The 18492-nt window shown below is 39.8% G+C and overlaps 1 protein-coding gene across 3 annotated transcripts in view; it reads right to left on the bottom strand.

Annotated features, from left to right (window-relative positions):
- RSBN1L (round spermatid basic protein 1 like) overlaps positions 1 to 18492 on the bottom strand; it is a 95111-nt gene that overhangs the window by 28168 nt on the left and 48451 nt on the right. Inside the window, exon 4 of one of the 3 annotated variants that reach the window (XM_077836048.1) lies at positions 9094 to 9144. The exons of the other annotated variants lie outside the window; for them this stretch is intronic. Within the exon in view, the coding sequence (XP_077692174.1) occupies positions 9094 to 9144 (51 nt within the window). The remainder of the gene's footprint in view (positions 1 to 9093; positions 9145 to 18492) is intronic. 3 annotated transcript variants of the gene reach the window in all.

Here is an 18492-nt window from a genome sequence, read left to right as displayed (position 1 = left end):
AAGGTCCATGATACCAAGATCTTCAGAAAGTCTAGAATGTTTTCTCCATTGACCAACGGAACTTTTGCATCAACAGTATCAATGGACCTTGTTGGCAATGCCATTCCACCACTCATTCTGGGAGACTTGGCTTACCCTTTGCTTGCCTGGCTTAGCAACAGGTGGCCAGACTTGGCAAATGTTTTGAACAGCCAGATTGGAGGCCTTTGCAAAAAGATGTAACTACTCTAGGGCACAGAGCAAGAGATGCAGTGTGTTCATACTTAGAGTTTAGATGCCATTTGTAAAAAATGCACATACTTTTGCATAAGGCACTGATCAGCATTACTGAATATGTCTTCTTGAATATGTCTACTGGTGCAAGGACTTAATCATACTTTGTGTGTATATTATCACATTTCTTGTTGAGTTTTTAAGATATTGTGAGAACTGTTGCATTATAATGCTTGAAATGTAGATGGGGGTTTATGTATTTATTGTGCATGCGTGGATATTGTGATCATGATGCTGCACATTTGAATGAATCCATTCATGATGATTGAGTCTTGCATCAAACACATTTTCAATATTTCAATAGGAATGAATACACCAAATTGAACATTGTGAGCAGTAAAAATAATATATTCAAATTCATAAAGCTGTGCAAATTCAGGTTTGAAGACCATGTGCTCCAGGAGGTTTCTTTACCTCTCCATTACCTGTGTCGGATGTGCTACCCATTTCTCTGACCTTCCCACCCTCTCACTCCCCCTCCCCGTGGGTGTTATAGGGAAAGAGAGGACAATGGACAAATTATTGTCCAAACTGTAGTCTCCATGCCAACATAGATAAAATGTTGCTTTTTCATTGATTTTGAAATTCCATTCCCATAGGCTCTTCCCAGTCCTCAATGAGGTTGGAGATGGTAAGATGTTTGCAGTCTTCCCCCTTTGTATAGGGTCCCTTGAGCCTGTGGTGTGAGGGGATAGCGAGAGGAGGTGTCTGTTCTGCCAGTTTGGGATTCGGGATAGTATATTCCAGGTGGACTATGAGTGATGGGGAAGTGGCTAGCTAAAGGGGGTACTTGCTAATAACTGAATGTGTTCCTCTGCAGCTTGCTGACAGAATAGCAGTAGGTCTGGGAGTGAGGGGAGCAGTGGCAGACTAGTAATTGCACATGTACTTCTGCAGGCTGTTCTTACTTTGGAGGAAGTTACCCTGATGCACATCCCCAAAAGACAGAAAAGGATTTGTTGAGAAGATATTGAACAAATTTGAAAGATATGCTGTGCTGGTGTTTGCTAGGATAATTCCCCTAGAGTTGGTGCAGAAGTGGAAGGGAAACAAGCTCTATGGGCAGTGCTGAGATAGCTGCATTGCTCTGCAATCTCCCTGCCAAATCAGAGCACTGTTCATGCCTTAAATTGATATTTAACATCCATGATTAGCATAAAGTGCACTGCAAAATTAACAGAACTCTGAAACAAAATAATTCATGTCCCTTTTAGTTAAATGTTTTAAAATCTTTCTATGAAAATGTCTGTACCATGATTTGGGCAAGGTAACATAACTCGCATTCACTCAGAAATGAGGGCATTCACGAAACTGTGGACCATGATTTTGTTTCTTCTTTGTATTTGATGCCTTTCTTCAAATAGTCTCGTGGGTTAACCAGGCAGTGTTGCCATTATGTAAGAGAAAAGGGATTGGGGAGGCAGCAGAGAAACCAATAAGCACCATCATAAGGAGGTGTGGGACAGTACATGGCAAGCTTAAGCAGCACTTGTGTTTTTGCTTATAGAAAAAAGGCATGGACAGTTTGTACAGTCTCTGGTATGGCCATCACTGAGTGGCAGGTGTGGGGCAGGCAGAGAGAAGTTAGACCAACATTGTGGTACCCTTTACAGTACCTGGAAATAAACTGTTCAAACCCCTCACACTCCTGCCTTAAAGTGTTATTGAAACACGTCATTCCACACTCACTAGAATTGGTCCCCTCCACAATTTGGATCTCTGCCTGTGGTTTAGATTGATCCTCCAGCTGTGATTTGGGATGCTCCTGAATCTCTGCAGCTGTGTCTGCCCTAGAGTTCACTGGATAGATTAGATCCTGGTTTGGAGGATCAGTCAGAAAGTCCATGCTATGGCTGAGTAGTGCAATCTCTAGCAAACATGGTCCAGCTCCTCATAGTACCAGTACACTGTGCTAGCTTTCCCTGAGGTCTCATAGTACTTAGCAGTTCTATACTCCAGCTGGAGCTCCTTTGCCTTGATGATGATGGAGTCTCACATCAGTGATAACATATGAAGAATCACCAAACATTATAGGTGAACTTGTGCCTTACTGCAACACTGGAGAGTGTCACAGTTGTGCCCCCATCTTGCATTTGTCAGGATAGCCGCTTTTACACCTGTGCTGAACGTCTGCTGTTCAGATGTGCCTGATCACACACCTCTCCCTAGAGAGCAATGAAGTCCGCAATCTCAGCACAGGACCACAGTAAAGAATGAGGATGACTGATGTTAAGGAAAAGTTAGCACATGTGACTCCATTTTGGTTTGGGACCCACCATTGTTTAAATGCCAGCACATCATACACCAGGAGGAGTAATCCTTAGATATTGAATCCCTGTGAAAATCCTCCTCTTTGTCTCCAGCCTGCCTTGACTCCCAGTATCTGGTTTTTGTCAGTCTCTAACTCCCTGTCTCTTGGCCTTGATGTGAGGCCTCCCATCCTGATAATAAAAGTTACTGATGCATGGCTTTAGGACCATGCTGTGTAATTAACATACTGGTATAGCACGAGGAATGCACCAAGCAGGGATAGGTGGTAGATAAGACAAGGGTTTGTTTATTGGCTAAGGTTTCCGATGCACGAGGGCAACATGCTTTGCTAAAAGGTATATAACCTTTGTATAATCTGCATTCAGGGTCCCCTCCTGGCTAGCAGGGGGGCACCACGCTCGAGCGTAATAAACTTAGTGTCTTTTGGGAACTCTGCAGTTGTGGACTTTGTTTCTGTGCCTCAGCCTAGATTCGAACTGTGCGTGACCTATCAGGTATAATTCGTAGCACTTGTGTGCGTGTCCTACCAGGTGTAATTCGTAAATCAATAATCAGGAGCATGACAGAGGTTTGTGAACTCCACAGCAGCTGGAATTACGGAAGACAGGACCTGGTTGTGTGCCAGCATTTAAAACAGGGAGGTGATATTTGGTCAGGATGTCCCTTGAGCAGCGGCGGGCACACAAGTAAACAGAAAGGATGAGCAGATAGCCAGCAAAGTGTGGTATACCAGCAGGATGACTTAGCAGTTGTGCAACCATTGTTTTGGGATGAAGATGCACTCATACCTACTTTGCTGAAAGTAAACTCCTCCTGCATCTCAGTGAACCCATCTTCAAAGTGGGTTTAACAATACACATGAAAATGCCAGATGATTTGCAACAACAGCAAGAAACGCTTGTGGATACAAGGCATTTAACAAAAAAATAAATTAATCCACAACAAATTTCAAGCACAGACAAGCCCTCAGTTCACTGTAGCTTAATCCTCCACAAAGGAGGTTTAAGCTACAGCAAACTAAGGCCACTTTACTCTTGAATGACAGCATAAAAAGGGGATTTAACACACCTTGCACAATGTGCATTAATGTCAGACCTTTAGTTGATTTGTATTAACTTCCTGAGTGTCCCCATATAGACAAACCCACCGGGGGCAGATAGAGACCAGAACATGAGATTCCACCTCGGATAGAGAGAAGCTTTCAGATCCAGAACTTTTGAGTGACTGATTGATGGGAGTTTATTTGTTACAAGTTTTTTTTTTCTTCCTCCTACATTTCCTATCAATCAAAAACACTCAATTAGAAGCGATGACTGGAGTAAATGATCTTCCCAAAGAGATTTATACTTTTATATTTTAAAGATTTACATTTCAGTCAATGGTTTTCAGTATTTCTCTTTTCCCCTTTTCCTCTCTGCTCCCTATCATAAAAGCATAAAATTATTCAAATTCAAACTAACATTCAGAAGGTATTAATGAGGTTTCTAGTTTTTACTTTATAGACAACCATTGACAGACTATACTTTTATAGAAGTTATGCAATAGGAAAGGAAATAGCAAGTATTGGACTTTGAAGGGGAGAGAAGTTAAAGAATCAACATTAAGAGAAAAAAGTCTTCATTAGCAGACACGCTGCTCAACAATTAAACAATAAATGAGAAAGAAACTCATAATGAAAGCAGACTACCCAGTAAGAACAGTATTCAAAGGGGCATAAAGGGTTAGCATGACTTACAAGGAACCAGAAAAAAACACAGGATTCATTGCTTCATGAACACTTAATTTTACTGCATACATGCGCAAACTCACACACAATGTTGCTGCATGTTATATGAACAAACAATACTTAGGCATAGAACAAGACAAAGACTGAGGAGCACTGTTAAGTAGGGAACCAGAACCACAAACTTTAAGAGGAACCAAATCCTGGAGTGAAAGACCTATTGGTATTAAACAAAACTTGATCACATCAAAACAAATGAGAAAGTAGATGGATTAGAACACAAAGTAGCCAAAGAGGGACATCTCATGGCGTATCATCTACCATGATCCTACATTCAGAGTAAAAGGAAAAAAGGAAAAACAGAGTAGAAAATAGTTAATTATACACAACTCACTCGCATCTAAACAGACTATTAGATTTATAAGAACAAGGACAGAAGAGAACCAGCAGAAGCAATCCCACAAAATATAACTAAATAAGCCATACTGCGGAGTTGAATATCTTGCTCTTCCTAGAAATTAGACTTGTCTAACAAGTGTGTTCCAGACCGGTAGAAGGAACCTAGTCTTCAGAACATCTGCTGATCACTGAGTGACAAATGAGTGGAGGCTTAAATGAGACCTTCGAATCACCAAATGTTTATATAAACCAAAAATTTATGCTAGTAAAGTTAGAAGGAGATGGACTCAAATTTTTTTATGATGTACCCAAAGTAATCCACAGCTTTAACTAAATGGTACAGTCTCACACATCAGGGAGAGTAGATTATGCAAGCACTGGGTTGAAAGAGGGGTAAATGGACACAGTGGACAGCACAGAGGATGTGAGAGAGTTTGTCAAGGTTTTAAAAAAAAAAAATCTGGCAAACATTCCTTTATTGTGAATTTATGCCATTAAATAGCTACAGAAACATAATGTTTGAAAGTTTAATACCTGATACATTCACCTTTTTAATTCAAGTATTAAAATGAAAGATTTAATCTACAAAGGGAAAACAATCAGAAAGTCTTAGGAAACAATAAGGAAGTTGTTACTGTTAGAAGCCTGGATGATAGGGAGAATAGATGGAGAGGTTAACTGGTTTTTGGAGAGAGGGGTGGCTGGAGGACAGAATCAACTGTCCCTGGATACTGAAGGGAACAGGTGAAGTTGTGAAGTGTAAATGGATTTAGTTGCCAGAAACTAGAAATTTCTGGAAGGTGGGTAGGGATCCAATGATAGTTCTATATAAAGATGGTTAACTCATCATATTCTTCAGTCTTCACCCAGTGTTGTATTAACTGAGTGATTACGCCTCATTCTAACTGTAATAAACGTGAAAGCTGCTGACTGTAGGTCTGGCTTGACATGACTAACTGGACATACTAAATAAAACAAATTCCTAAAAGGTCAAAAAAGCCAATGTCTGTTACCTATTAGTACAAATCCAAAGCAAAAATATGCCACCCTTCAAGGACTATATTTACTAAATACAGTGTTGCAGGCAAAATGAACTACATTAAAAATAAATGCAAAAAACCCCCAACTTAAAGCCACCAAAAAATTAGCTAAAAATGTGTCACTTCAAAAAAGTTTTTGCCCAAATAAACACTGCAAAGTTCAGAGGGAATTAAACAGTAGAGGAATGTGAAAATGTTAAAGTAAAGGCACTAAAGAGGACATTAAATTGTTAAAGATGAGAATTCTTGGTTTAATAATGAAACCCAGTTATAGTACACCTCTACCCCAATATAACACTGTCCTCGGGAGCCAAAAAATCTTACCGCGTTATAGGTGAAACCGCGTTATATTGAACTTGCTTTGATCCACCGGAGCGCGCAGCACCCTCCCCCCCGGAGTACTGCTTTACCATGTTACATCAGGTCGCATTATATCGGAGTAGAGGTGTAGTATAACTCAGTGCAATCACTTCCGTGGAAACCCTTAGTAATAAAACAAATTGTGCAAAGGAGAGGTCAGGTGATGACAATTAGCACCACTATGTTTTTTCCCCATTAGAAGTGTTCATAGCCATTCTGGAGGAAATGGGCTCTTCCTGATGAATGTGTCTATAAATAATCAATTGTAAATGACACTGCAAGTACACAGTGACTATTTGATTTGAATTACTAGACTATGGACTTTTTTGTCAAAGTCACGAGAAAGGAAATAGAGATTTCTATATGGTTTGACTGCTTCTACTTCTTAAATAAAGAAATGAAGCCCAACCAGTGCCATCCAAATTCTGTTTTCCTTTAACAGGTTATTAATTATGAATAATAAAACTACTTTAAATGGTGCAGTGGCCATTCAAAACATAAAACCTCCAACCATTAAAATTTCTATCCAGAAGATTTAATTAACTGTGGCATAAAATAAATATTACTAAGGGAGTTAAAAAAAACTATATGGTGGAGTTTTGTAAATAAAAGAGACTAAAATGCCTGAAATTGGAAACAGGTCCAAATAGTTTAGAGTTAAGACCTACTAAAAATACTGAACAAAAATGTTCTGTTTACTTGTGTCATTGTTACTAAATTTCACCAATGTGAGGTTACCTAAAAAACTGTGCCCGCTAAGATTTGGTAACATAGTTAAAAATCATTAAAAACTTTCTACACAAAAATGTACAGAATGTGTAAGACTGCCAAGATAGGGAGCAACTACACCAAAATAAACTTAATAAAACAGGCATGGAACTGGACTGTTTGAAATTAGTATCAGAGTAACAGCCACGTTAGTCTGTATCTGCAAAAAGAAAAGGAGGACTTGTGGCACCTTAGAGACTAACAAATTTATTTGAGCATAAGCTTTTGTGAGCTACAGTTCACTTCATCGGATGCATTCAGTGGAAAATACAGTGGGGAGATTTATATACACAGAGAACATGAAACAATGGGTGTTACCATACACACTGTAAGGAGAGAGTGATCAGGTAAGATGTGCTATTACCAGCAGGCAAGGGGGGGGGACGGGGACGAAACCTTTTGTAGTGATAATCAAGGTGGGCCATTTCCAGCAGTTGACAAGAAGGCCTGAGGAACAGCTGGGGGGTGGGGGTGGGGGAATAAACATGGGGAAATAGTTTTACTTTGTGTAATGACCCATCCACTTCCAGTCTTTATTCAAGCCTAAGTTAACTGTATCCAGTTTGCAAATTAATTCCAATTCAGCAGTCTCTCCTGCTGGTAATAGCTCATCTTACCTGATCACTCTCGTTAGAGTGTGTATGGTAACACCCATTGTTTCATGTTCTCTCTGAATATAAATCTCCCCACTGTATTTTCCACTGAATGCATCCGCTGAAGTGAGCTGTAGCTCACGAAAGCTTATGCTCAAATAAATTTGTTAGTCTCTAAGGTGCCACAAGTCCTCCTTTTCTTTTTGTGAAATTAGTATATTATCCTGAAACCAAGCTAACAAATATGCTGTGAAAACATAATCAAGCATTTCAACAAAAAATAGCACCAAAAGTACTGCATCCATAAATAAAACCAAGAGCTCATTAATAAAGCTTTGTTATTCTTATAAAATACATGTTATAACTGCTTTTCAGGAAGTATGGAATTAAGACAATGTGTCCTAATAACGTGTAGAATACACACTACACAAAGTAAAAGCTGCCTTAATAGCGAGCAAAAAAACCTTGACCTCTTATCACCACAAAAAAAGTTAAAAATGTAATACAAAAAAAAAAAAAACACCAGTTGGTACAGAATAATTTTTTTTTTTAAGTCCAATACCATAAAGTTAAACGTAAAACCACTGCAGCCCATACAGCGTAAAAAAACCATTGTTTTCTCTCCTTGAATACTGTTCCAAGACAATACAAGGTCTGGAAAGCCTCAGACTTGTCCTGATGTTCACCCGTGGAGCTGTTCACCCGTGCAGGTGTAATGTCTCACAGACAGGAGCAGCCAGCATGTGGGTTTACTCTGGGGGAACAGTCTCTAAACTACACAGTACAGTTGAGACACTGGGATGCTGGTAAAGTAAAAACTGCCTACGCTATTAACAAAGAATTGTGTGGTGCCTAAAAAAGACCATTTCTGGCATGACCCCAGGGAGTGTTATTTTATTTAGCCTATGTTCTGTTTCACACCTACATTTCCTATGGTAATGCATATTTTAAAATAGTTATACCAATTTTATAATTAATAAAAGCAAAATTAAAATAAAAAAATGCTTTGAATACAAAGCAAGCTTGCAATGTAAAATTATACCCAAGTAGGCTATATCAGAGGAGATTAGTTTACACCCCCGGATAGTACTTTAAGACTACTATTAATAGTAATTCAAATAATTACAACTACTATAATCTTCAAAATGTGTTGCTAAATAGTATACTTTAAAAAAGAACAAAAAACAAAAATACAAATAAAACAAATGCTAATATTAAAAAGAAAAACAAAAGCAGTGGAATGTAACCCCGGCTTGACACGAGTTACTGGACACGGGTGAGGCCTCATTTCTTGGGAGACAGGATTAGGGAAGTAAATGGATCAGCAGGCTGGAAACAGAATGTCGTTACTAACTGAGGTCTGGTCTACACCAGATAATTAGGTCAGCATAACTATGTGGCTCAGTGATGTGAAAAATCCACACCCCTGAACAGCATAGTTAAGCCAACCCAATTTTCTAGTATAGACAGCGCCAAATTGATGGAAGAACTCTTCTGTCCACCTAGCTATCGCCTCTTGGCAAAGTGGATTACCTGTACCAACAGGAGAACCCCCCCTACTCTCCATCCCCCAGTCGGTAAAGGTAGCATCTACCCTGACATGCTACAGCAGCGTATTTGCCAGCAGTGAAGCCGTGCTGTTGTGGTGTTTTAAGCGTAGACATACCTCAGGTAAGAGCGAACACCCAGGGAACCATTTACAAAGGACAAAATAAGCCTGAAATGTAAGATGAGGTAAAGCGTAAGTTGTGCATGCACAGTATGTGAACGCTGCATGCTCTACAGAGCGACCAAGCCAACCCCAAAATGTGTGATGCAATGTGTAGTACATGCAATGTCATGTGCAAAATGTATATGAAGGAAGAGGTTTGCTGTGTAACTTTAGGGGGTGGCACAGGTCCACCACACATCCACATTTGAGTCTGATCAATTTAGAATTGCTTTGCTGTATGCCAAATATAAGAACCTGAGTGACGAGACCAGAGCCTAACTGAATTCTTGAGTGGAAGAGTTCTCTGAGGCTGCCCCAACACCGATCAATATTGCAAACGATTGATTACCGAATACCAGCATGAATTTCTATCTCAATATACCCAAAAGTTAAAAAAACAAGTGACTAGACTTAAGGAATGAAAACCAATAGCCATTCCAAGGTAAAATATAAAATTATTGTCAGGAGTTGTTAAGCAGCAAGAAAAAGGATTCATGTTCACCGAGAAATGAAGAAAATCAGTTTATTTGGATTCTTTTTTAAGATCACATGTGCAACTGAGTAAAGTGTTGTCTAGTGAAATGGAAAAGAACATGAGTGAGACATTTTCTGTAACAGTATGGCATCAAAATGAAACTGATAATTGAAGGCCCTATTCCACATCTTCCAGAAAAGCTCTTCAACCAGCTCTCTTCATAAGTTTGTGCAAAGATCAACTAGCAATTATGCCATAAAAACCAAGAAAATCATGAATTTTTACACTTTCAGTGTAGTACAAGAGGAGAAATTTAAAGGAATGACTGCACCACTCAAACCTGGATATACTCCTCCAGACAGATTTAAAAATGTGTAGGTCCACTATTAGTCATTGCAAGTGAAGTAGTGGAGAAAAAAAATAAACAAAACTAAAAAGAATCAACAACATTAATACAAGACAGTTGGTCAAACAAGATAAATGACTGGATAATAGCTATAAACATCCATATAAGGGAAGAATGAATTCCTCCCTAATTTTATTTATTCTAGTCGGAAAGGCAAACAGCAACATATTTTGTCCTGATCAAAGTAGCTGAAGATGTCATTCAAGAATGCAGATAAAAGTATGACAAGATCTTTGTTATTTGCTCAGACAACAAAATAAAGTGAAACCTTATTGAGAAGGTAGCGATAGCAAACAGTCTTCATACACACTGTGCAACTTTGAAAAATTCTTTTCACTATCTCCTTCATTTAACACTATGGTTGGTATTGAAAAAGAAGGATTAATGCCTAAATTTATGACGATATTGTGAACTCCCAGATACCATAATGATGAATGAAATCTCAAGAACCTAAACAGAATTATGCTCTACATTTGCTATAAATTACCCTATATTTCAAATCTGCACGGAGTATAAGTATGGTAACTGATCAAAATATATGTTTAAGGGACTATACACAAAGTTAATAAGCTTACAAAAACAATGAAAGGAGGTTTCTGAGAGACTTGACAGATCACAGGCTGATAGCTCCATTGTCACAGTGCCAGGGAAAATCTTGCTTGTTACAGTTAAACAGAGAACTGGAACCATACAAGCACAAAAATCAAGAAAATATTCAAAGCAGCTATGGAATCTTTCCATTATGTAGTCTGCATGACTGAATCCAAATTCACAAGACTTAGGGCATGGCTACACTTGCAGATGCAGAGCGCTTTGAGTTAAACCAGCCTTTGCAGAGCGCAGTAGGGAAAGCGCTGCAGTCTGTCCACACTGACAGCTTCAAGCGCACTGGCGGGGCCACATTTGCGGCACTTGCAGCGGCATTGGGAGAGGTGCATTATGGACAGCTATCCCAGAATGCAAGTGGCTGCAATGTGCTTTTCAAATGGGGGTGGGGTGGGGTAGAGTGTGACAGGGAGTGTATTGTGTAGATGTGGGGGGAGAGAGAGTGGGTTTTTCGAGGGCTGAGAGCATGTCAGCATGCTGTCTTGTAAATTCAGAGCGCAGTAAAGCAACACCTCATTCACATTGGCGCCGCAGCGCTCCAGCGCGGGCGCAGCAAACATTATTCCACTTGCCAAGGTGGAATACCAGCAGCGCCGTAGCCGCGGAATCAGAGCGCTCTACGTGCCTTGCCAATGTGGACGGGTAGTGAGCTAGTGCACACGGGGCTTCTTTATTGCGCTGTAACTCGCAAGTGTAGCCAAGCCCATAGGCAGAGTCCAGCAGAAGAAGAGGTGACAGACAGAACATAATGTCTACTATTTAAAATTGAAGATACAAATGTCTACCCCAAATCTGTTTGTAAAGGAAGTTGTGCCAGAGTTTACTGCATGGAAGTGGTATAAAATTGTGGAAGTAAAATCATCAGACAGGATAGTTAAAATCAAAATTGTCAGTTTTTTAGTAACATCCATTTCTATAATCAGTGTAGCACCAATCAAAGTGTGTATTTGGCACAGTTTGATTAGTTTAATAAAGACTTCAGAACAGTCCAAGGCTTTAAAAAGCAAATTAATTTGGTAAAACTGTATTGATATCTAAAAGGCAAACACTAAACAGTTATTCTGGAGGCTCAATACAGAAATACAAAGTTCATTTTGGACAATGTGTGGACTTTATTTGTAAGCATTTTTAAAGTAAATCACATAGTGTATGTGATTTAAATACTTTTGTGCTTTTCTTTTCCAAATTGGGGGTGGACGGGTGATAGAAGCTAATTTTGGATTAGGGCAAGTCACAACCACACTTTGGGTTTAGTTTAGCAGGTTCAGTCCTCTGGCATTCATTTGATACATTTTTCAAGCCCTAAACTACAGTGGGCTTGCCTCCATGATGCCAGCAGAGCACTAGAAGGGTGTGATTTGTAAAGCATCCGGGACTGCCACACTGGAAATCCTGCTGGTGCGCTTTAAAAGGGTACCACTTTGCATTAACAGTCTATGTGAAACAAGACTACATTAACGCAAACTAGGTACCGTTTAGAGCATGCCAGTTGGGTCTACACAGGGCAGCCAGCAAACAGCATGTTAGTGCACTTTACAAATCTCACCCAACCCAGTATGTTGCTGTGAGAACTTTATATTTTAAAATCCTTGATTTTTCTGTTTTAAGATTTCAACTTTAAAACCAGGAAGTCAAAATACAAAAGGAGGAGGAAAGTGGTGCAGTCAGACTACTTTAGGCTGCAAACACAATTTAATGCAAAAGCTGAACTGGAATTAAGTACTTCTAGAAAATCCGAACCACTGTTTGTACTCCAGTTGCACTTGGGTAAAATGTGTTAGGAGACCAAAGAGTTGCAGGAATAGTAGCTTTGAACTTCAGTGCTAAACGGCATAAGCCGTGCACTTACACTTGTCACTGCCTATCTTCTGGACTTCCTGTCTCCTCACTTAAAATTTACAACTGGCTGCTGTCATGGCCCTGTTCAGGAAGTGGTGGGGTAAGGAGTGCAGCAGGCATCAGGTCTTCGCTGCCACCTCTTCTAAGCTCTGCAGAGCTGACTCAGTAACAACTCGTCTCCCTTAGTCTTCACCGAGATCTTGGTTCTCACCCTAATCTAGCTTGTATACTTTACAGGGTAGCCCTTCTACTGCACCCTTTCACTTCATTTGATAGCTGGTCAATATGCAACACAGTTAATGGTTTCCCCAACCCACAAGATTTTAAGATTTTGAAAAATTTTCACATCCTGTACTGGGATGGGGGAAAAAAAAAAAAAAAAAGCTGAGTTTTGCAAATCAAAAAAAAAAAAAAAAAAATTTCAGATTAACAATCAAAACATTTTGTTTTATAATTTTAAAACATTTACTTTTATTTCAGGTTTTTAAATGTTGTTTTACTTTTTTTTACTATAAATTAACTTACATTTCAAGTGGAAAAGTAATTTCAAACAAAAAAAAAATTTTTTTTTAATTTCAAAAATATGTCCAAATGGAATTTTTGACAATTGGAAAACGTTTCAGAAACAGAAAATTGATTGAAACCAACTCTTTCCTGTGAAAAGTTTTGGTTTCGACAATTTTGCATTTTCTGATAAACATTATTTTGTCAAAAAATATCCGACCAGCTCTACTATATAGCACAGCTCCCTCTGTCTCCCTCTACCATTGCTGCTTACCTCTGTGATAAGAGCGCTGCCTGGCTAGCTGCTGCTGGGGAAGATAGAGCATGAATGCATCAGACTTTCTAGAGCCTGCTATCCTGAAACTCTACATGTGAATTGGGAATGGCAGGAAGAGAAGGGGAAAGAAAGCCAGTGGATGAACAAGATGATCCAAGTAATTATATGCCTGTTATCTTAGCTGGGATGGATTTTAAAAAAATAATGTAACTACTACTAAGGGACTCAGCAATAAAAAACAATATTTCCAATCTTTAATGCCAATCAACATGCTTGCATGGAAAATATATCTTGTCAAATCAACTTCACAAGTTTATCGAGTCTGGCTGAGAAATGTAGCCAGCTGTGTTAACATAATATATTTAGACTTCTAAAAGGTATTTGAATTGATATTACTAAAACTTAGCATTATACAAAAATCAACATGGCATATATTAATTGGATTATAATTAGCTCAAGAGATCTCAAAATATAATTGTCACTGAGGAAATCAACAGGAGTCTGCACATGGCTGCTTCTAGTACAGTTTCATGTAGACTGATTCTCTGCCTAATGCTATTCAATATTTGTATTAATAATCTGGGAAACAAAACCACCGCTTTGAGTTAAACTCTGCAGATGACAGATTGGTGGGATAGTAAATAAAGAGATTGTTATACAGTATCATCTAGATTGCTTGGTAAGATAGGATGCAAACGAGCGAAGTTCATTTTGGTACAGCTAAGTGCAATCATAAATCAAGGAACAAAAGTATAGTCCACACTTACAGGATGGGGAATTTGTACAACAGAAAGCAAAAACTCCTAAAAGGATTTCAGGGTTATCGTCTACAACCAAGTTAACATGAGCCTCCAATGTAACACTGGCTAAAACAGCTAACATGTCCCTTCGATGTATAAACTAGGGAATATCAAGTAGGAGTAGGAAGGTAATTAATACCTCTGTATATGGCATTAGTAAGACCACTACCAGAAAAAAGGATGTTGAAAAACTGGAGAGGGTGTTCAAAAAAGCTGATTCACAGTATAGAAAATATGCCTGACCATGAGAAATTTACGGAACTATTAGCTTAGCAAAGAGAGGGTTAAGAGGCAATTTGATCATGGTCTATGAGACCATTAAATTCTAGAAGGCTCTTCAATATGGTAAACAAATGCATAACAAGAACCAATGGTTGCAGATAGACTCTCAAAACATTCTTTAGAAATAAGACAAATCTTTCATGAGATTAATATTGGAAAAGCCTACCAAGGGATGCAGTTAGAATTTCCATCACATGGAATCTTTCCATCAAGATTGGATGTTGCTCTCTATATATATTTTAGTTCAATCACAAGTAGGCTTGCCAACTTTCCAGGATTGCACTGGAGTCTCCAGGAATTAAAGATTATGTCACCTCTAGGAATATGTCCAACCATAATTGGCAATCCTAACCACAAGTCATTGTGTTTGATCTAGGAATTACTGAGTAAAAATTCTATTGCCAGTGTTATGTAGGCAGGCAACCTAAAATGGCCATGATCAGGGCCCTGAGGTACCCCACAGCACAATGAGAACAGAGCCCTTAAACTCCATGGCAGTGCTAATTTATTCTGCTGCCATGAAGGTAATCCTTTGATTTTTAAAATAAAAGGTCAAATTCTAGAGTAAGACTCTAGCATGAGCTGAATTCTGCAGAATTTTGCTACATCACAGAATACCCAAGGCCATGATAATAAGGTCCCTTATGGCCTTAAAATCTATGAAATGAGCAAATGAAAAGAACTATGTATTTGTTTAAAGGCCAAGAGATAAGGAAACAAGGTACGTAGGAGATAAGTATTCATTCCCAAGTATGCTGCAATATTCCTCTTCACACATCAAAAGAAACAGAACGTTGTCATGGCAGCTGAATTTGACAAATTAGAGAAGGTGTAGACTGAAGAGTAAGCAGCTCCTGTACAAATGGGACTAGTACAAACCCACCAAGGAGGGTAGCATTAATTGGAGGCAGGGGACAATGAAGAGAGAACAGCATAAACTAGTTAAAAATTAGTTGAGAAAGAGAAAATGGCTGGAGAAACAAAGAGCCACATCCAAATGTGTCAGAAAGAATGACCTGAAAAGTGATACAGGGAGAACCAGGGGCATGAGTATGTGAAAAACCAGAATCACTGCCTGGCCAGATTTGCTTAAAAAACAGAACTAAGCTTACCACGAATTTATGTCTCTAGGACAGGAGTAAAGCATGGCAAATTGATTCAGGAAGTAAAATTATTAGTAGTGAGGATTTGTTGTGCGCTGTGAGGATCCGGGGCCACAACAAGGGATTACCTGTCATCCAATGCTAGGGGCAACTGGCTGTAATCAACAGGAAGGGGATGTTTGAGGCATTTACCTTAAGTTAATGAATAGCTCAGACAAAAATGGGATGGCTGCAAGGCACAGGTTACTCCTGAGGGAATTCTGCGCCTCTGTCCGCAGATTTCTTTGCTTCCCCGCAGAACAATGGGAGGGTGGGGGAGGGAGGCTGGGCGTGTGTGCATACATAGAGAGACGCCTGCCTGTCTGCGAATGAGCAAGAAAGACTCACTCTGTCCCTCTCTCTCACTGTTGCAGTGCCCCCAGCTTGCAGGGGTAAGGCTTTGTAAAGCAGGTTCTGTTCCTGAAGCAGAACAGAAATGCAACAACTAAACAGGCAGGCTGCTAATGTTCCTATTGTCAGTTAACTGTTCTCATTCTTAGTTAATTTCCCCAGGAGCCTAAAACGTGTAAAAGTTTTAAGACTCCTTCACATTGCTAGAGTGGTGTAAAAGAGTCTTATTGTAAATGACAGTAAGGGAATCCTCAGCTAGGAAGATCTATGTGTTTTCTTGCTTTTTTCCTGTGGCACAATGGGATTCGATTACAGTTCAGGATCTGGAATGCAGGGTATTGGTTACCAAGTATTTGTAACTTAACTTTCATGTGTTTAGAAAATGTTGAACAGTAATTGTGATATTTTTTTCTGGATAGTAGTATAAATAAATTACCAAAATAAGTGAAACTGATGTGATTATATTGCATTATTTTGACAAATACAATATACAGAATTTTGCAGAATTGTTAATGTTTTGGTGCAGAATTCCCCCATGAGTAATAGGTGGTGCTCAGATGTTTCAGTGATGGGGCTATACAAGGAAAGAGTGTACAAGAAAGAAAAGGTTCTGTTTTGGAATTGGCTTCCTTGGGAATGACCAATTTAGAGATACAAACTGCAGACAACAAACATATATGGCTGCAGAAGAGAGCGTGAGCATGGAGCACTGGGCCTCGTGTAAGACCTGAGGTCTGAATCATAGTCAGCAAAGTCCGACCATGCCATGAATCAAAGTCAGGCCATGTATTAAAGCAGATGCTTACAAGTTCAGTGTCCGTTACATGAACTTGGCAAGGGTACTGCTAGCGTTGCTAAAACACAAGCACGCCTAAGAAGCAACAGATGCTGGGTTGTTGTATGTATGTTTGTATGTGAATACATTCCAAATGATTAACACAGGTGCATCCTGACCTAACACAAGAAAAGAGGGTTTAATAGAAGTGATGAATAGGGATGTTTTGCTCGAGACATCTGGAGCAAGGTACAAGGGGAGATAACAAGCAGATATCATGAAACACATAAGGTGGTACGCAAGTTGTTTGTCTCAGTCTATAAATGTCAGGGTGCCTCACCTTAACCTTTTGCGTGGCCAAGGGGGACAGCAGAAATTCCTGCTGCTGACTGAATCATTCCCGGGCACTCATGTTAGTGTACCTGTAGCTACTATGGGATGCTAGTACTGAGCCTTGAGGGCAATAAACCTGGCTGAATGCCTTTTGTCAGCAAACCATTCCTGTGGTCTTTCTTTATGAGTAACGTCAAGGTCTGCTGAATTAGCAGGCTGCATTCTCTTCTACAGTGTTCCCTCTAAGCTGCGTACCTGCGCAGCCACACAACAGTCCATCAAATGCCACGCACTTGATTATTACAGCCACGCACATCCCCAGCGACTTGTGTTCAGTGCCCCACCCCTACTGCTCTGCTGCCGCGCTGCTCCTACCCTCTGCCTTGGAGCCACCCTGGCCAGCTGCACCCGGGAGCCTCCTGCTTGTGTGTATGTGCAGAGCGGGAAGGAGGGGGGTGCTGATGTCAGGGTGTCCCCCTCCCTCCCACCCATGTACCCTGTTAGGATGTAGATATTCAGGCCTGCCTGTAAAGGCCTATACTTTAAGAATGTAGGTATAAGTTTATCATTTAGCTAGTAATAGAGGTATACAGGAAAGAATCTGTGTAAGGGCCTTCTCTCACTGTGACAGTCTGAGGCCCTGTTCTTAGGTCAATGCCTTTGGCTAAGCAGCAGAGGCAGCCATAAGCTGGGAAGCGTCCGATCACATCCTCACATTCCAAACTAGTTGTCAAGGTTCCTTCCCCACTCTGAACTCTAGGGTACAGATGTGGGGACCTGCATGAAAACCCCCCAAGCTTACTTTTACCAGCTTAGGTTAAAACTTCCCCAAGGTACAAACTATTTTACCCTTTGCCCTTGGACTTTCACTGCCACCTCCAAACATTTATCTGGGTTACTGGGAAAACGTGGTTTGGAAACGTCTTTCCCCCCAAAATCCTCCCAACCCTTGCCCCCCACTTCCTGGGGAGGGTTTGAAAAAAAAAAAAAAACCTCACCAATTTGCATAGGTGACCACAGACACAAACCCTTGGATCTTAAGGACAATGAAAAAGCATTCAATTTTCTTACAAGACTTTTAACAGAAGTAAAAAAGAATCACCTCTGTAAAATCAGGATGGTAAATACCTTACAGCGTAATCAGATTCAAAACACAGAGAATCCCTCTAGGCAAAACCTTAGGTTACAAAAAGACACATAGACAGGAATATTCATTCTATTCAGCACAGCTATTTTCTCAGCCATTTAAAGAAATCATAATCTAACACATATCTAGCTAGATTACTTATTAAGTTCTAAGACTCCATTCCTGCTCTGTCCCCGGCAAAAGCATCACACAGACTCTTTGTTTTTCTCTCACCCCAGCTTTTGAAAGTATCTTGTCTCCTCATTGGTCATTTTGGTCAGGTGCCAGCGAGGTTATCCTAGCTTCTTAACCCTTTACAGGTGAGAGGATTTTTCCTCAGGTCAGGAGGGATTTTAAAGGGGTTTACACTTCCCTTTATATTTATGACACTAGTCAATATGGGGTTGTCAGGAAGGTGATCCGATCTATCACCTCCAG

Source organism: Eretmochelys imbricata, chromosome 1 (assembly GCF_965152235.1).
Source record: "Eretmochelys imbricata isolate rEreImb1 chromosome 1, rEreImb1.hap1, whole genome shotgun sequence".
Lineage (NCBI taxonomy): Eukaryota > Metazoa > Chordata > Testudines > Cheloniidae > Eretmochelys > Eretmochelys imbricata.
This window is presented reverse-complemented; position numbering and strand designations above follow the sequence as displayed.